The sequence below is a fragment of the Myotis brandtii genome, unplaced genomic scaffold (assembly GCF_000412655.1).
Source record: "Myotis brandtii unplaced genomic scaffold, ASM41265v1 scaffold1237, whole genome shotgun sequence".
NCBI classification, from domain to species: Eukaryota; Metazoa; Chordata; class Mammalia; order Chiroptera; family Vespertilionidae; genus Myotis; species Myotis brandtii.
Window position 1 is genome coordinate 158,518 of NW_005354322.1, and position 20,842 is coordinate 179,359.

At 38.6% G+C, this 20,842-nt stretch overlaps 1 protein-coding gene across 1 annotated transcript in view; it reads right to left on the reverse strand.

Annotated features, from left to right (window-relative positions):
• Positions 1-4,198: 4,198 nt before the first annotated feature.
• LOC102247493 (estrogen sulfotransferase) overlaps positions 4,199-20,842 on the reverse strand; it is a 19,631-nt gene continuing 2,987 nt past the window's right edge. Inside the window, exons 2-8 of the mRNA XM_005859266.2 lie at positions 17,469-17,630; positions 16,066-16,191; positions 15,159-15,256; positions 13,661-13,787; positions 11,478-11,572; positions 7,233-7,413; positions 4,199-4,769 (exon numbers count right to left, since the gene is read on the reverse strand). Coding sequence (XP_005859328.1) covers positions 4,657-4,769; positions 7,233-7,413; positions 11,478-11,572; positions 13,661-13,787; positions 15,159-15,256; positions 16,066-16,191; positions 17,469-17,616 — 888 coding nt within the window. The 5' untranslated portion in view covers positions 17,617-17,630 and the 3' untranslated portion in view covers positions 4,199-4,656. The remainder of the gene's footprint in view (positions 4,770-7,232; positions 7,414-11,477; positions 11,573-13,660; positions 13,788-15,158; positions 15,257-16,065; positions 16,192-17,468; positions 17,631-20,842) is intronic.

A 20,842-nucleotide genomic window follows, 5' to 3' on the forward strand; every position in this document is an offset into this window, starting at 1 on the left:
CAGAGTAGGGCGGATAGGGAGGTTGTGGCCCCGCCCCCTGTCACACACAGAGCTGCAGGGCGATCAGGGGGTTTGGGCGCTGCCCCCTGTCACGCTGATCCCGGTGCTGGGAGGCATATTACCCTTTTACTATATAGGATAGAGGCCTGGGGGCCGGCTGGTTTGCCCTGAAGGGTGTCCTGGATCAGGGTGGGGGTCCCCACTGGGGTGCCTGGCCAGCCTGGATGAGGGGATGATGGCTGTTTGCAGCTGGTCACACACCCTTCAGGGTGGGGGTCCCCACTGGGGTGCCTGGCCAGCCTGGATGAGGGGATGATGGCTGTTTGCAGCTGGTCACACACCCTTCAGGGTGGGGGTCCCCACTGGGGTGCCTGGCCAGCCTGGATGAGGGGATGATGGCTGTTTGCAGCTGGTCACACACCCTTCAGGGTGGGGGTCCCCACTGGGGTGCCTGGCCAGCCTGGATGAGGGGATGATGGCTGTTTGCAGCTGGTCACACACCCTTCAGGGTGGGGGTCCCCACTGGGGTGCCTGGCCAGCCTGGATGAGGGGATGATGGCTGTTTGCAGCTGGTCACACACCCTTCAGGGTGGGGGTCCCCACTGGGGTGCCTGGCCAGCCTGGATGAGGGGATGATGGCTGTTTGCAGCTGGTCACACACCCTTCAGGGTGGGGGTCCCCACTGGGGTGCCTGGCCAGCCTGGATGAGGGGATGATGGCTGTTTGCAGCTGGTCACACACCCTTCAGGGTGGGGGTCCCCACTGGGGTGCCTGGCCAGTCTGGGTGAGGGGCTGAGGGCTGCTTTCAGGCTGGCGGTTGTTGACTGAAGCTCCCAACCGCTCCTTTTTTTTCTCTTTTTTTATTTTATTCTGGGCCAGCTTTAGCTCTGGCTCTAGCTCTGAGGCTTCGTATCTGGTTTGTTTGCCGTTCTATAATCGAAACAATGTATAACTTCAGCTCTGAGATCCCGGCAGGCTGAAAGCTGGTTTCTGGGGTTTTGTTTAGCTTCTTATTTGCAACATAGTACATAGTTGCTTAGAGTTGCAACTCAGAGGCCGGCAAGTCAGGCGGGGAACGTTGGAGTCTGCAGTCACTGGAGCAGGCAAGCCTCATGTTCGCTTCCAGCTGCCTGGCTGCCGGCCGCCATCTTGGCTGACAGTTAATTTGCATAAGGATATGCTGATTAGCCAATGGGAAGGGTAGCGGTCGTACGCCAATTACCATGTTTCTCTTTTATTAGTGTAGATTATTGACTATATTCTCTCTGCTGTACGTTACATCCTGGTCTCTATTTTGTAACTACCAATCTGTACTTCTTAATCCTTTCATCTTTCTCACCCAGTATCCCAAACCCCCTCCCCTCTGGCAACCATCATTCCAGTCTCTATATCTCTGTCTGTTTCAAATTTGTTAGCATATTTATTTTGCTTTTTAGATTCCACATATAAGTGAAGTCATATGGTATTTGTCTTTTTCTGACTGATTTATTTCAGTTAGCGTAATACCCTCTAGGACTGTCATACTGTCAAAAAAATGCAAATTGAAACCACAATGAGACACCATCTCATACCTGTCAGAATCATCAAATCAACAAACAAGTGTTCGCAAGGATGTGGAGAAAGGGAACCCTCGTGCATTGTTGTTGGAAATGCAGATTGGTGCAGTCACTATGGAAAATGGTATGGAGGTTCCTCAAAAAGCTTTATGTAAATAAATTTTTATTTTAACAAGTGACATTTTTATTTATGTGCTATTGTCAATCACTGCTTTCAAGCTAATTACAGAAATGAATAATTGAAACAGTGTCCATATAGTCTGTAAAACTGGAAATATTCACTCTCTGATCCTTTACAGAAAAAATGATAGCTTCAGGAATATTATAGAGTTTCTGTATGTTCTGCATTTATTTTCCCCTATTATTAACCAACTAGAGGCCCGGTGCACAAAAAATTTGTGCACTCAGAGGGGGGGGTCCCTCAGCCTGGCCTGTGCCCTCTCACAGTCTGGGACCCCTCAGGGGATGACCACCTACTGGCTTAGGCCCGCTCCCCAGGGTATTGGGCCTAAGCTGGCAGTCAAACATCCCTCTGGCAGCCCGGGAGCCCTTGGGGGATGTCCACTTGCCAGTGGGGAGCAGGGCTAAGCTGCAATCAGACATCCTTAACACTGCTGAGGAAGCGGGAGAGGCTCCCACCACCACCGCTGTACTGGCAGCCATCAGCCTGGCTTGTTACTGAGCAGAGCTCCCCCTGTGGGAGCGCACTGACCACCAGGGGGCAGCTCTTGCATTGAGCGTCTGCCTGCTGGTGGTCAGTATGTGTCATAGTGACCAGTCATTCCCAGTCGTTCTGCTGTTAGGGTCAGTTTGCATATTACCCTTTTATTATATAGGATAGAGGCCTGGTGCATGAGTGGGGGCCTGCTGGTTTGCCCTGAAGGGTGTCCTGGATCAGGGTAGGAGTCCCCACTGGGGTGCCTGGCCAGCCTGGATGAGGGGATGATGGCTGTTTGCAGCTGGTCACACACCCTTCAGGGTGGGGGTCCCCACTGGGGTGCCTGGCCAGCCTGGATGAGGGGATGATGGCTGTTTGCAGCTGGTCACACACCCTTCAGGGTGGGGGTCCCCACTGGGGTGCCTGGCCAGCCTGGATGAGGGGATGATGGCTGTTTGCAGCATTTATTTATCTTCTATAATTGAAACTTTGCTGCCTTGAGCAGAGGCCACAGCCAGCCAGGGCAGGTGGGAAGCTTGGCTTCCTCCATCGCCGGGGCAACCAAGCCTCCTGCTTGCTGCAGCTCTGCCGGCTGGCATCTTGGTTAGGTTAATTTGCATATTGTTGCTCTGATTGGCTGGTGGGAGTGGCTTGGGGCATAGTGAAGGTGCAGTCAATTTGCATGTTTCTTTTTTATTAGATTAGATACTGATATATTATTATTAACTAAAGTTCACACTTTGCTAGAATTATATGAGTTTTTAATTAATATCCTTTTTTTTCCTCAGGATCTCATCCACATATACCATGTTACATTTATGTGACAGTTTCTCAAATATTCCTTGTATTTAATGATCTTGATAAAACATGCATACTGGTCAGATATTTTGTATATTTTTCTTCAATTTGGGTTTATCTGATATTTTCTCCATGGTTTTACAATGGATATAGTTTTTTGGAAAAAGGCCATCGAGATGAAGGGCCATTTCATCACATATCAAGGATCTCTACTGTAACATCATTGATGATGTTAACCAGCTGAGGTAGTGTTAGCCAGGTTTCTCTACTGTAAATATAGTCTTCCCTCCCCACCCTACCACTAACCTCTTTTAATTCTTTAGAAGGAAGTCACTGTGTGAATCCAACACTTAGGGAATAGAATGGGAGTCATACATAATTAGTTGGGAACTTTCTCTGTATGATATTTATCTACTCTCCTGAACTTAATTATTTATTCAATCATTTATTTATATCAGCATGTATTTATGAATATTAATTTTATACCATGCTCAGAAATCCCTATACTTTTCTCTAAATAGTAAGAAAGCAGCCCTGACCAGTTTGTCTCAGTGGCTAGGGCGCGGGCCTGTGGACTGAAGAGTCCCAGGTTCGATTCCGGTCAAGGGCATGTACCTTGGTTGCAGACACATCCCCAGTAGGGGGTGTGCAGGAGGCAGCTGATCAATGTTTCTCTCTCATGGATGTTTCTAACTCTCTATCCCTCTCCCTTCCTCTCTGTAAAAAAGCAATAAAATATATTTTTTTAAAAAAGAAATCAAACCATACTTATTTCTCCTTAGATTTGACCTTGCAGGTTAGGAATTAAGGATGTAATAATATACTAAAGACCCATAGTGAATTTTTGATGATCTTGTGAGTCTTCTGATTTGGAGAAAGGGAAAAATGTAGTATAGGAAAAACAATCATCAATAGAATGCAGAAAAATAGGATACAAGCCAAAACAGCAGTTTATATAAAAAAAAAATAACTGTTTTTCTATTCCTTTTGTTTTTGTTTTGCTTTATTGGCAAATATCACATTTTGTAAAACTTTAGCTTACAGAATGCAAATTCATTACATTTTATATATGACTTTCAAGTATAAATAGCACTCATTGGGAGTATTGATAGACATCTGAATAATTCTGTTATAGCCAAAATTTATATTAGATTAAAGTAAATTCCAAATTAAGTATTTTGCAGAAAGTGAAAAAAAATCAGGAACTACATAATAGGTATAATTATGCCCCCAATTTTATTTGTTGATTTTAGTTATATCTTCCATGATTTTCAAAGTTCATGTAAATACGAAATATACTACTAAGTGTGTGTGGGGGGGAAGGGAGTAGGGGGGGCAGCATGAAAATAATTTGGAATGCTTGTTTATTTTTAATGTACTTCTAAGTTCAACTATCTGTGTGTTTCTACATCACTACCATAGATTATAGCTTTGTGTAATATTTGTAAAAAGAAGAAAAAGGAGGAGGAGAAAAAGAATAAAAAACAATATATAAAGATAATATCAGGCAAAAATCATTCTATGTCTGTATATTGAGATCTCAATAACCATGTGAACCTGATCATATAACCTTTCACATGACTCCTTCTCTAGCAATCTAAAATAAGGAAAGCTGTAACCTCTGATACGTTAGGAAAGCCTTTCTTAGATCTCAGTTCGTAATTTCAGTGTAGACCCCTTCATTTGCTGCTCATAGTGCATATCAAATTTCTTATTCAGGGCCTCTGTAAAGTGATTCTTCCAGTCTCCTATAATCCCTGTAACAAAAGAAAAAAAAGTATTATGTCTTCAAGCCGGAATCATGAAGTTTTCTAATATTCATCACTTTCATTAACAACTTGATTACAATAATAAAATATATGCCATAAATAATATATATATTTGAGCTTGCAAAGGATTTGTTGTGATTATTAAAACAACAGTAACCCCTTGATTACAATAATAAAATAAATGCCATAAATAATATACATTTTTGAGCTTGCAAAGGATTTGTTGTGGTTGTTAAAACAACAGCAACAACAAAACAGCAAATTTCTTTCTCTGACTCTTCTCGCTAATGCTACCTCATTGAACTTTTTTTCTCTAATTTCCTCTCCTGTGTTGGGACTTTCTCTTAATATGAGATCCACGTTTTACACATGCCCAAGATATTAAATATCATGTTCATGCTGATAACACTTAAATCCAGCTTTATATTTCCATATCCAACTGCCACCGGAATTCCATACAAGTATACCAAATTGAACTAGTTCACAAATTAATTCATATTGTTCCCCACCAAATTGAGTTTTCTTTTTTTATAACCTGATTAACGACGGCACCAGTTATCCAAAACATAAACTTGGAGGTTGTCCCCTCAATCTTACATCTCATTCTTTATTCCTATTCAGACTTTCTTCAGACTCATTTCCTTTTCTCCATTTCTGCTGCCACTGTCATCGGAGTTCCTCAGCGTTTCCCACCTGGGTTATCACAATAGTCTAGAAGGCCCTTCTCTTTTGCTTTCCACCACATCCAGCCCTCTCCTTGCAGAGGAAGTCACCCTGTATTTTAAATGTCAACAGTTCACTTTCCACATTAGCTCAAGAAGTTCTCAACTTTCCAAGTGAAATAACCCAAAAAGCAAAAGGTAGAAAATGTGTTCTGGGTAGGGTCTAAGGGTACAGGAGTGAGCAGCCCTTTACAAACATGATAATTACTCATTTTTTAATTTAAAAAATATATAGGTATTATTTGCCCAGCCAGTGTGGCTCAGTGGTTAAGCATTGACCTATGAACCAGGAGGTCATGCTTCGATTCCAGGTCAGGGCAAGTGCCCGGGTTGTGGTCTCAATCCCCAGTGGGGAATGCACTGGAAGCAGCTGATTGATGAGTCTCTCTAATCATTGATGTTTCTATCTCTCTCCCCCCTCCTTTTCTCTCTGAAATCAAGAAAAATATATTTCTTAAAAAATATATGGACATTGTGGTAAAAAAGGCTGAGATAATCTGAGAAATGGATTATTAAAATATCTTTTTTTTTCAGGGGCTCCCTGTTTTCACCCAGTGAGTGGCAGGTTTGTTATTCTTATTAATTAAAAAATGTCCTCGCCTTTTCACTGGCAATTTAGATCAAAGAGCAAGATTTTCTCTATTCTGCTTCTAAAATAAAAGATGAACACTGAAACCCACATGTTTTTTTCACATATCAGTAAGTCCAGATGTGCCAATACTCTGCATATCTTACATGTGTTTGGCTTTATAAACTGTATGCATCTCATCAGAGTCTCTAGTGAAAATTTAAAGATAATTAGAATTTTAAATTTATATGTATTTACATAATGTACATGGTATAGCACCAAGGCTCCCAGGCCTAGTAAATGGTAGGTAGCAGAGGGTATTAGTGCTGGGGCTGAGGTTGTACTGAATGCTAGGAATTCTTATAATACTAGGGGCCTGATGCATGAAATTTGTGCAAGGGGGGTGGAGGGTGGAGGGGCGAGGGGGCGGTCCTCAGCCCGGCCTGCACCCTCTCCAATCTGGGACATCCCTCTCACAATCCAGGACTGCTGGCTCCTAACAGCTCACCTGCCTGCCTGCCTGATTGTCCCTAACCACTCTACTTGCCTGCCTGATCACCCCTAACTGCCTCTGCTTGCCAGCCTGATCACCCCCTAACTGGTTCCCTCTCAGCCTGGTTGCCCCTAACTGCTCCCCTGCCGGCCTGATCACCCCTAACCACCACTGCCTTGACCCCCACCATCGTGGCTTTGTCCAGAAGGAAGTTGGACATCTGGAAGATGTCTGGTCAACCCGGTCTAATTAGTATATTACCCTTTTATTAGTATAGATGCTGTATATCCTATATAATAAAAGGCTAATATGCAAATCGACCAAATGGCAGAATGACTGGTCACTATGATGTGCACTGACCACCTGGACTGTGAGAGGACATAGGCCGGGCTGAGAAACCTTCCCCCAAGTGCACAAATTTCATGCACTTGGCATCTAATACTAAGTAATCAATAAGTAATAGCAATTTATTAGTAATAGTAGTAGAACTAGTGTTTTACGTCTCTGAAGACTGGTAACACAATAAAGAGAGTTCTCATATGTGAAACAACACTGCAGAAAACAAGCAGAGTCCACATATATGAATAGGCCTTTGTAGATGTTTGCCTATAATTGTTTCAACTTATGACCTCCTATAGTAATAGAGGCAAATCATGTGACCATCTCACCCTTTCTCATGAAGGGAGATATTTTTTGGTTCATGATTTCATCTGGTAGTATTGTGTAATTGGTAGATGGGTTGTTTTTCATCTCTTGGAATGAAGTGTGTTGAACAATCTTGTCCACAAGCTCCTTTGATGGCTCCCTTCCCAGAAATTGTATCACTTTTATCACCTCTCTTCTGATATCCTAGGAAGAAAAAAATATTTTGAAGATTCAATTACTAACATTGAATGCATTACTATTTGAATTAAAAAGAGAGAGAGAAACCCCCTCTCCCCACTGATATTGGAATTGGACTTCTAATGAGGAAAAATGCTTCCTGTAGCAGTATTTTAAACTTCTCTAAACACAAATTTCCTCAGCCATAAAATGTACATAAAAGGTACTTTATACCATGTACATTCTCGCATATCACATACAAAATACAAATTTATTACGCTTTCTACAAAAATAAACTCAAATTTATGATTTACTTAACTGTATGATCTGAAACCATAAAACTTCTAGGAGGAAATACAGTCAGTAAACTCTTTGACATTAATCTTAGAAATATATTTTTGGATATATTATCTCAGGCCAGGGCAACAAAAGCAAAAATAAATAAATTGTACTACATCAAACTTAAAAGCTTCTGCACAGTAAAGGAAACCATGAACAAAATAAAAAGACAACCTACTGAATGGGAGAAGATATTTGCAAATAATATATCCAATAGGGGTTAATATCCAAAATATATAAGGAGCTCAGACAACTTAATACAAAAAAAAAAAACGACACAATTAAACCTGGGAAGAGGATGACTAGACATTTCCCCAAAGAAGACATATTGATGGCTAACAAACATGAAAAGATGCTAAATATCATTAATCATCAGAAAAATGCAAATAAAAACCACAATGACACAATGAGATATCACCTCTCACCTGTCAGAATGGCCATTATGAGGAAGTCAACAAATAAGTTTGGCAAGAATGTGGAGAAAAAGGAACCCTTGTGCATTGCTGGTAGGAATGTAAATTGAAGTAATCACTATGAGGTTCCTCAAAACTTTTAGAAAAACTACCATATGACCACTTCTGTATATTTATCTGAAGAATATAAAAGCACTAACTCAAAAAAAATGTATGCACTTCTATGTTCATTGCAGCATTATTTACAATAGCCAAGATATGGAAGCAACCTAAGAGTTCACTGACAGACAAATGGATTAAAAATGTGTGATTTATATATTAGTCAGCAATAATAAAAAAAATTCACCATTGGCAACAATATGAATGGACCTAGAGGGTATTAAGAAAAGCAAAATAAGTCAGAGAAAGACAAATACTGTATTATTTCACTTATATGTGGAATCTGAAAAAAACACAGGACAAATGAGCAAAAAAAACCAAAACAGAAATAGACTCATAGATACAGAGAACAAACTAATAGTTGCCAGAGGTGAGGAGGGTGGGGGGACAGGTAAAAAAAGTGAAGAGGAATAAGAGGTACAAACTTCCAGTTATAAAATAAATAAGCCATGGGGGTGTAATGTACAGCACAGGGGAAATAGCCAATAATCCTATATAATAAAAGGCTAATATGCAAATAGACCAAATGGCGGAACAGCTGAACAACTAAACAACCGAACAACCGGTCACTATGACATGCACTGACCACCAGGGGGGAGTGTGTAGAACATGGCGGGCATCGGCAGCATGTGGCAGAGTGCGGAACATGGTGGGTGTCGGGTGTGGCAGGATGGTGGAGCCAGGTGAACAGGGGCACCAGACCAAGGTGGGGCGCCAGTCACTGTCATTGGGGCGAGTCTCTGGTGGTTACTGAAAATTCTTTGCTCCCATGACACGGTTCCACTGGGCACTTGCACCTGCTGCCAGTGCCGGCCCTGCTCACACCTACTGCCAGTGCCAGAGCCACCACTCGCATGCACTGCCAGCCCCAATTGCCTGAGGGGTGATCAGGGCAGCAGCTGCCACTTGCACCCACTGATGGTGCTGGCCCCGCTTACACCTGCTGTTGGCGCCAGCCTCAATTGCTCCACGCCATCAGAGCGTGCAAGCGGGGCTGGCGCCATCAGCACATGGAAGCGGTGGCAGCGGAAGTGGGGCTGCTGGCAGAGAGGGGACTAGGGGCCACAGCAGGAGAGGCCGGGCAGGGGTGCAGAGGATGAGCCAAGACCCACCCCTGTGCCCACCACAGCCTCAAGGCCCACAGTTCCTTTCAGGGTGTATGAATTAGTGCACTGGGCCCCTAGTACCATTATAATGTTGCATGGTAACAGATGGTTACTAGATTTATTGTGGTGATCACATCATAAAGTTATATAAATGTCAAATAACTATGTTATACACCTGAAACTAATATCATCTACTATGCCAACTATACTTTAATAACATATTTTTTTAAAAAAATAGATACTTTGTCCAGCCAGGGTGGCTCAGTAGTTGAACTTTGACCTATGAACCAGAAAATCAAGGTTCGATGCCCAGTCAGGGCATATGCCTGGGTTGTAGGCTTGATCCCCAGTAGGAAGCGTATGGGAGGCAACTGATCAATGGTTCTCTCTCATCACTGATGTTTCTATCTCTCTTTCCCTCTCCCTTCATTTCAGAAATCAATAAAAATAAATTAGAAATAGATAATTTAAAGATTGTTAGAACACTAAGTGAGATGATGTTGTACAATACTTTTTGTAGTCCTCAATACACTAAATAAATATCTATTAATATTAACATACACTATCTAATAGTACAGTCTACTGTGATAGATTAAGCTTTCGGTTGAAAATGTACAGAAAACTTTCATTTTTCTTCTAATTTACTGGTGTAACTAGTGAAAAGCAAAGGAACCAGACAGGTTAAGAAAATATGTAAAAAGTCAAGTACTCAACATGGAACATTAGATGTTATATATGAACCACAACTACAAACATCCCCATCTCTATGCATGTCACTACTATTATATACCTTATTATCCAACTACATCACTCAGTGCAACTATTTTCAGTATCAACCATAATGCTTATTCTGGCATGTAATTTTCTGTACATAGAATGCTGTTCTCAAATTCTCTGTCCTACAAATTATAGACTACCTATTAAACCAGCTTATGTATCACCTTCTTTAGGATGAGATCCTTGACCCTTCCAATTTGAATTAAATGACCTGTATTGATTATTACTTATATATGTATTTGGGCTGTTTCCAATGTTTATGGTAAAGATTGTTGTACATATTCAGTTTCTCAAGAATATATATCTACTAGTGGAATTTCTGGGTCTTCAACTCCATTCATGTTTTGCCCTTTGTAGATAGTGACAAGTTTATTCCATTGTGTATCTTTTACACTACCATCAGCAGTATGTTACTTCTCACTGATCCATATCCTGACTAACATTTATTATTGTTAGACTTTTTCATTGTTGTCAGTCTGGTGGGTATGGGATAATATCTCATAGTGATTTTTATTTGGAATTATCCTGATTACTAATGAAGCTAGAGAAAAACTAAGTTATTAGGAAATTTTGAGGTCATCAGATTTTTATATATTGCTGTTCTAAGCATTCTCTTAACTCTCCTTCTGAAGGTTTGAGTTGATATATGTGGAACCTTATCATGTTATCCTACATGTCCATTACATTTTTTTAATAAAGTATTCTATTTATCTCAATGTGGTAAATTCTATAGAATTAACTCAGCTCCATCTTCCACATTACTAATTTATGATTCAGCCATGTCTTACTGTTATTTAAACCATCTCTTAATTTCTAATTTTTATTTATTATTTTAGAGATTCTATTTTGTTATTTTTTCCCAAGTTGACTTATTAAGGTTAGTAACCTCTTGCTTCTTTGTAAAAATCTCAATTTCTTCTTTTATTTCTTTAAACATATTAAGCATAATTATGTTAAGCCCTTACCAGACATCAATGGATTTGGAGATTAGTTGACTCTTCTTGCCTGCTGTGATTCCTTTTGTGTATGTGTGTGCATGTGTTGCTGTTTGTTTTATAAACTCAAGTTCTTCCAAATTTTATTGTTGGTAATTTTTTGAGACTTGGTTTTAAACATATGCATTCATTCACAGGAAACTTGTATTTACTAACTTTAAATCTTTGTTAAAGTACCTGGATAATTGTAATTTTTGGAGGCAACAGCATCATTTATTTAAAGGTAGACCTTTGTATCTAGAGTGTTGCCAAATGCTAACATTTTAGAATTTACTAAGTTGTCCATTTGTTTTGTTTCTCACCTCCTTCATGTCTTCATAGAAAAGAAATAGCAAACGTGGATTCTTTCTCAGTTCCCACCAAGATTTTGCATGTTCATACCAGGAACCATAAGGAACTAAAATTAGAGATAAAGGAACATAAGAGCACAGTATCATCTCTATACAGCTTGAAAAATGAATGTTTAAACAACAGTAGCAATAAATAAATATCAATAAATGATCATGAAATGAAAACTAGAAATCAGCCTCACATCTGAAGCACATTTCCCTGCAGCAAGGAGGCAAAATATGTTATATATTTATATATGGAAACATATTCTCAACTTCCGTCATTGTGACATGGTTTATGGCACAGAGAACAAGTGAAGGAAGTCCCCCTCCCATCAATTTGATTCAGAGTTTATGAAATCATTTTTGAAACGTTTATGTGTGTGGTGTGTGTGTGTGTGTGTGTGTGTGTGTGTGTGTGTGTGTGTGTAAAATCAGATTGTTAGTGAAGGGAGTTGAGTTAGTGGAACTATCAAAGTTCTTATAATAAGAAGTCAGCCCAGTTCTCAAATTTGCCATTTACAATCTGGCTTTGGCAACTGAAGCTAGTAACTATGTAATAGTTTATTACAGTACTTGCAGTTTCTATGATAAAAGTTATTCTCTTAGGAAACTTTAGTGTCATTCTCACTCTAAAAGAATTAGATTTGGGAGATGATGTGATATGATCAAATGTTATCTCTTCCTTTCTCTCTTCTTATATTTTTCTCGAATATATCCAAGTGTTTCAGCCAATAAAAGCTCACAAAATGATTTAATAATGTGTGAATCCAAGTATTCTGCTTTGCACTAAATCATTGCATATGTCTTCTATTCTTTGACTCTATTGGCAATTTTTCTTTATAGGAAAAGTTACATGATGTTATTTATAATTATCTTATTCATCTCTTTTGTGGAGGTACAACTTTATGTTTCTCTGCCTTACAATGTGAGTTTTAATGATCTTGAGGCAAATATTTTATTCATTATGCATTAGCATAAAATTTCTCAAATACAACAATAAAAATAAAGCACAAATATCCTACCTTTAGTGAGTGTCAATATTAGCTTTTATGGGTATAAAAGTGGCATTGTTATCATTTCCCTTACAACTTATTACTACAGAGTCAGAATGGCCTTCTTCAGTTAACACTAGTGTTAGGTCGGAGAGAGCCCAGGATCGGATACATGCAGACATGTGATGAGACAATGGACTTCCTCTGGAATTTCTCACAGATCAACGTGCCAGACACAGATACCTGCTTCTTCTCCCTGAATCCACAGCGACCCCCACACAGATACTGACTCCTTCCTGAATACCTTGCTGACCCCCCTGCAGCTGAAACTTCCTCGACTGACTACCTCAGCTCATGTCCCCGCCCCTCACCCAACCGCAGTATAAAGAAAGCGCCCCCCTCCCTGTTGGTGTGAAGCTACCTGCCCTGTCTTTGGGGGTACGTGGGTCTCCCGGGGACGCAGAAATAAACCTTTTCCTTTCCTTTCTTTTCTGATTCACTGGACTCTCTATTTCTTGCGCCGCCTCCTGAGCCACCTAACCTAACAACTAGAATCTCCTGACCCCTTTCTTCCTCAAATCTAAATACTTAGTTATTTTCATCTCTAGTGAAATAAAAAGGCAACATTTTCCAGAATTACTGCTCAAGTAATTCTTGTACTGTTCTGAGAAATCTAGTTGAATTATTCAGGCTGTACACTGAATGAATGCGTAAAAACTCTGTAGATATTCAGACTTCTTTATAAATTGTGGCTCATGTAACACCTGAAATTTTCCTTGGAAACAAATGGACATTCTCTCTCCTTTATTCTCTCCCTCCTCTTGTTCAATAGAGTGCTAATAACATTCTGTGATATACTTTTCTAATAAAAAAGAACAAGAGAAAAAATTGGACCCTGAGTCTCAATCTTAGAAAAATTGTTACCTCCACTCCCTAAATATATATTTTTAGGCATTAAGCTGAACTTTCTATATTCTACAATTTGCCATCCACATCTGAAAATTTGCTCTAAAGTTCAAGGGCATCTAGAACATCTGTGTTTTAATTAAAGAGCAGGGAAAATAACAGACCAGGAAAAACAACAAACATTTTTGCTCAGAGACACCATTTGTCTTGTATCATTCACCTTGAAAGAATTCAAAGAGAGGAAGCTGTTTTTACCTTCTCCATCCATGAACTTCTCCACAAACTCTGGAAAAGTTCCAGGATTTGGATGACCAGCTACCATTTGAAAGAAATAATAAAAAGAAACAGCCACGTCCTTGGCGTTCCGGCAAAGATAGATCATCTAAGAGGGTAAAATCGAATATTAAAAAACCTAAAATTTTTAAATATAGTTTCATCAAGATTTTTTTAAAAAAAAGGCATTTGTGTTTTCAACTATAACAAATTACATAATCAACTTAGAAAGTGCATACAGTTATTTAAAAGTCCTTTAATAGCCTGAAGTGACAGTATCTTTTAAAGTGTTGTTCAATGTTAATTCTCACTTTTCATTTTTATGCTATTTTTACATATAACACCTCATTTAAGTGTCACCATTCCATTGTTATAAATTGGACCAGATAGATTAGTACCCTTAATTTATAAGTGAAGAAACTAAACTGAAGCTAAGTCACAAAACAACACTGAGAATAAATCAATGAGAGTAAATGATTTGTAAATCACTCAGTCAACAGTAAAGTCCTCTGATCTTTATACTACACCACCGTTCTGTATAGTAAAGAAAAAGATAGTCCTATTGTTTCCTCACTCACGCTCTTTAAAAAAAAAAAATCATGTTCATGTGGGTCAATATGCACATTCACCTCAGGGACAATGTAATCTTCACCAACATCTTGTTGAGTTTCTGTTTCACATAAAGAGGAAACACTAGCAAATTAACCAGCAGGACGGTTGGTTTTTAATTGCTAGTTCTGGCACTAAGATTTTCTATCATCTTGTACAAAGCACCAACATTTTGGACCTAAATTTCTATCCACTAAATAAGTCAGTTGGATCAGATCTGTGTGGTCTCTTCTAGGTCTGATACACAATGCTACTGAAAACGTTCTGCAAAAGCAAACTGCACATCCCTGTGGTGTCCCACTTCCGTCCTCGGGCTCCTGAGCAATGCCATCAGGGAAGAAAGGCTCTTCTTGATGTATCCACCTGCAGAGGAACCTTCTTTCTGCCAAGGACCATTTGGATATTTAATACATCATATAAAATTGTCCACTTAAAAATTAGCCTGGTCAAACATGTAATGAACTTACCCTTAATGCTTTTGCAGGGCCAGACCAAATGATTTTGTGGGCTTTATATGGCACTTGGGCCAGACGTTCCCACCCCTGGTTTATGAGATATGATTAGGCTCACTAACTTGTCTTGCTCAAGTCTTCACATTTTCAAACAATTGTTAAGAAAATCTTCAATTTTATTCTAAGAAAAATGGATCTCAATGTTAAGATCCTACTATAAAACCTCTAATTACTACAGAAAAAAAGTGAATTTTATTTTCTCATCAAAGCTATTATTAACCCTGTTGAACATTTATTAAATGTTTATAGATTCAATGAAAGAATAAAGAAACAAGCGTGTATACAACACAGTTATGACTTGAATATTCTAAAATTTCCTGGAGTTGGATAAAGTTTTAAGAATACTTGACTCTGGTTACCTTACAGTTCTTTTCCCAAAATGAGGCCGGAAGAAGCTGCGCTGGCAAATGAGTCTTCAAGATTCTAGGAGATGCCATCTCTTTTAATTGTTTTACCCCTGGATTATAAAAAATTAAAGGTTAGATAACTTCAAAAATTATAAATATTTATACGGATTTTATAGATATTTAAAAAATAGAAATAACTAAGATTTTATCTTTTATTAATGATAATATTATATACAACGTATATACTAACTATGACAGAATTTTAGATAGAGAAAATAATAGAGAAAAAAAATAAGATCAAATAAAATTTCATCACTTTGGAAAAATCATTCTTAACATTTGGGTCAGTAGCTTTCTCTACAAATATATCTATCTATATGCTCAGACTCACAGCCATCCAAATACCACATACACACATAAATTTTTCAATATTTTCTAATTCTCCTTTTTCCTCTATATATTACACTAATACTGCAATGTCAAAAAACATATGATAGCCTAACATTTTTAATGATTTTATAGTGTTATAATATCACTTCTAAGTATTCTTTTCTTAACTAATATGGCTAAGAAATTTTTTACAATGTTAAAACAATCTTCGATGCATATCTTTTTGCATAGATCCTTTAAAAATGTATAATTTTCTAGTGTTTAAAATATTACCACGTTTAGCTCATAGAGACATAAATACATATTACTAGGCTCTACTGAGACATATAAGTACTATCCTATTCACTCTTTTCTAGACACATGCTACACCATAACCTCTGTCAAGATTTTCATTTAAATTTACGTTTTGCTATGTCAAAGACATAACAGTAATTGCCATTGTTGCTTACAGTCTCTTTCCATATATCATCTACATCCACACTTTAAAAGATGTGTATAGTATAGCTTTTAAAATCAACTTAAACATTACCATTCATCATCTCTTCTTTTCTGCATTCTAAGAAAGGTATTCGATTAAAAATGGCATCTCTCTTGCACTTTTCCACATCACCATCTTTAAAGACCACGTCTACAATTTCACTCAGCCAGGTTGTACCTGTAAAAATTAAACAAACCTGAGTCTTCCACTGACCATGCTGGGCTGGCGATGGAAGTGATGAATTTATAGCTGGATAAAGTAGGATGGTACCAGTGCAATATTATTTGAAAGGTGCCAGAATAGCCATAAAACTCAATAAATAAAGATGAACATTATAGTAAAACATACCTGTTGTAGGAGTGCCAATTTGTCCATGATGAATTGGGACATTGTGCACACTGATAACAGTTTGGATTTAAATTTTTATATTTAGAAACTAAGGAGGCTTGAATGACAGATGATACACCCAAGTATGCTTTCAAACACAAACTTACTGCTAGTTTTTTATGCCTCAAATTGTCTTAGTTCAGAGGATATTGAAAAAAATAAATCTGGTCCTTGGTTCAATGGTGATCAAAGGCCCTTTGAAGAGTTAGAAACAATGTTCACTAATTACAATAGTTATTTTTTTCTTAAGATGTTATAATACCAGTGAGCACAGGGATTTAAAGGACTGCAAAAGGGGAACATTTAATTCAGTATGACTCTGCTGCTGCGATATTTAGACAAGAAATGCCTTCAATAATTGAGCTTAGACTTAACAAATTATTGGTATAAATTCACCAGTTTTGTGAGGTAGGGAAGGATTTTACCAGTCAGGAGAACTGTCTTTTTTTTTTTTTTTAATTCAAGGTCAGATACTTAAGAATATTACAGTGGTGAGGGAAAGAATTGGAAATAGATTGTGAAGCCTAGATCAAATAGTCCACCTGAAGAGATGAGTGGGCATGAAGCCATAGTGGCGATTAGACAACAAGCATAAAATACCTTATAATTCATACTAAAGTATGGAAAGGCATTGACATACATTAAATAAGAGAGCAAGTTTAGGAGGGTTGAGTTTTATTTTTATTTTTTTTAAATATATTTTATTGAATTTTTACAAAGAGGAAGGGAGAGGGATAGAGAGTTAGAAACATCCATGAGAGAGAAACATCAATTAGCTGCCTCCTGCACACCTCCTACTGGAGAGGATGTGCCCCGCAACCAAGGTACATGCCCTTGACCAGAATCAAACCTGGGACCCTTCAGTCTGCAGGCTTACGCTCTGTCCACTGAGCCAAACCGGCTAGGGTGACATGCCCCTTTTTCTATGTCTATAGAAACTACTATATCTGACCTTATTTCATATGGAGAAAGAGTGTGGAGGAAGTAAACAGCTTAATACTTACCATTCTAGCTGAGACTGTCATTATTAGGAGACAGGAACAGTTAGACATCATAGGGAGACTCACCAGATTTGGGATAGGTGATAATGACAATGTCATCTGATCTTGCCTGAAATGTCTCCACATCATCCCAGTATTTGACAAAATCTTTATACATTAGAATTCCATGGACTCTGCTAAAGAATTCAGAATTGTCACCTTTCGAAGAAGCCATCACAAAATGGTACACTAAAAGAAAAAAAGAGGTATCTTTTTCACTTTGTGTTTTATAATGTTTTAACATTAACAGTAGCTCTGTATATTGAAATTTCCTTGTCTATCTAGCATTTCTTAGCTGTTGAGCATATGGGGTAAATGTGCATTTAAGAAATATATAACATCATCTTGGTGCTTTAAGAGTTTCTAATCCTTTTAAGGAGATAAAGTCTAACAGATAAAAGCATAGTAAAATACAAAGCATTATAAAGTAAAACGTTTAAAACTATATAGAAATATATGATACATTGTTATTATCATATTTATACATAATATTTATCTACACTAATAAAAGACAAACATGCAAATTGACCGTACCTTCGCTACGCATTAAGCCATGCCCACTGGCCAATCAGAGCGACTATATGCAAATTAACCCAACCAAGATGGCGGCTGGCAGCCACAGAGCTGGAGTGAGCAGGAGGCTTGGTTGCCCCAGTGATGGAGGAAGCCAAGCTTCCCGCCTGCCACGCCAGCTCTGAGCTCCACTGAAAGTAACAAAGTTTCAATTATAGAAGTTAAATAAATCCCAGAATAAAAAAAAAGAGGCGGGGGGAGCTTCCGTCGCCAGGGGGCTTGGCCAGCCTGAAAATGGCCCTCAGCCCCTCACCCAGGCTGGCCAAACCTCCATGGGGTGGGGGTCCCCACTGGGGGGGAACTTGACCATCAGTCCCTCACCTAGGCTGGCCAGGCACCCCAGTGGGACCCCCACCCTGATCCGGGACACCCTTCAAGGCAAACCAGCTGGCCCCCACCCATGCACCAGGCCTCTATCCTATATAATAAAGGGGTAATATGCAAGCTGACCCCAACAACAGAAAGACTGGGAATGACTGGTCACTATGACACACACTGACCACCAGTGGGCAGATGCTGAATGCAGGACCTGTCCCCTGGTGGTCAGTGCGCTCCCACAGGGGGAGCTCTGCTCAGCCACAAGCCAGGCTGATAGCTGCCAGCACAGTGGTGGTGGCAGGAGCCTCTCCCGCCTCCTCAGCAGCGCTAAGGATGTCCGAGTGCAGCTTAAGTCTGCTCCCTGCTGGTAAGTGGACATCCCCCAAGGGCTGCCGGGCTGCCAGAGGGATGTCTGACTGCTAGCTTGGGCCTGATCCCCCAGGGAGTGGGCCTAAGCCAGCAAGTGGACATCCTCCGAGGGGTCCCAGACTGCGAGAGGGCACAGGCCAGACTGAGGGACCCCCTAAGTGCACATATTTTTGTGCACCTGGACTCTAGTATGTAATAAATTCCACCATGAATGAAAATAGTAGAGCCTTCAATTTTTTTCTGTCAAAATTGCTCGGCATTTAAAAAGACTAAGAGGTTCAGAAATACAACAATATTTTGGCAAAGCATTGATTAACTTTGTCTACGTTAAATAACAATAAAATTGAGGTCACATTTGATATCTATTGCCAGATTTCAAAGTCAGTTTCCTTAGTTTCAGAATATTTTTTTATTTAATGGAAAAATTCAAAGGCTTGGTGAGTGTATTTAAAAGAGATGAAATCAATGACACTGTAACTGATATCTAAGGCTTGATTCTTCAGGGTAGAGAAGGTTCCTCTGTGACTACAGATATTACCTTTACTTTTCTGTCTCAGTTAATCATTAGTATAGTAGTGAACACTCCTTTGAGTGACTTGTCTGAAAATTATCAGGTTAAACCAAATGGTTATCAGTTGGTAATTCATCTCCCGGCCTGTTACAACCCACTTCATGTTCAGAGTTAATCACAGAGTTATTAATTAAGCTAATTTTCTTTCATTGACTTTCAATTTCTTTCACTACCATTTCACCCCCAAATTATCCCATTTTGAGTTTTTGATATAGTACCTCAACAAATTTTGTCCTTCTAGACCTCTCTTTTTTTTATCCTTGCCAAAAAGCTGCCCGATAGGCTGTTATAGACTCATAGATTCGTGACAGTGGTAGCTTTTATTGTGTTTTTCAGAGAGTTTGTATTATAACAGGAGGCTCCTGAAGGCAGTAGTTCTTTTAGCCTCCTAATGTGTTTCCTGTAATAGAGAATTCCAATCCATGAGAGAGGAAATGAAGTTAGTAGATACTATAACAAATGGATTAATCCTAAGGAAGAAATAGCTGATGATAAAATTTTAGAAAGATAAGTGTCCTACAAATGAAAGCAAATAATTAGACCTATGACTTATACTGAAGTCTTTTTCTTGTAGTGTTTCTCCCACTAAATTTCTAGCTACACATTACAGATGTAAACTTTCAGATGTTGCCTCCTAACTTTTCCTTATCAGCCAGCACCTGACATTAAGTCCCATTGATTCTATCTCTGTTATTTTCCTCTATTTTCTATAGTTAAGATCACTGCCCTAGTTAGGAACCACTCCAACTGTTAACTGAATATACAAAAATAACCTCCCCATTGGCCTTCCTGTAAAAAGTTCATATATCCTCTTTCTATAATCACCAGAGGAAGGAAAATGAATGCTATTTACTTATGTTGAGCCAGACTTAAAAGGTTTTATTTAAAAATCTTATTTGTAAGTCATATGAGAAAGCAGACATCATTATCAATTAGGTTAGGTTTGTCCTGCATGATACTTCTTGAAGATGCAACCATATTTGTCCTATACAAGAAAGAATAAATATGCACACATTTATGCATACATGTAAACAAGTGCATATAAATGTATAATTGTGGGCATAATTTTTGAAAAAAATTAAACAACATAGAGGAAAAGTATCCTCTTTATTATAATCTTAAGAGATAATCATTCCTAATAGCATTGTATTTATGCTTCCAAATATTTAAGTGTATATTAAAATCTAGATTTTATATCACATTCTATATTTATAATCTATTTTTTCACTGAACTACATAATGTGAAGATATTTTTCTGTTAATATGTAAATTCTGTTTTTATTCTTATAAATGAAACATAGTAGTCCATAGTATGGATATAACATAGATGATATAATTCTTTATTGGTAGAAATTCCTGTTTTTCTCAATTATTTTGAAATAAGTAGTACTTTAATGACTATCTTTGAGCATATGTATTTTCACACTTATCTTTTCAGTAATAATGGGATTGTCAAAATAAAAGTTATGCATGTATAAGATATTGATATTTTTTAACAAATCACTGAAATCTTGTACACATTTACACAACATATGGAATTGCCTATTTTCTCACATCCTCACCAGTACTG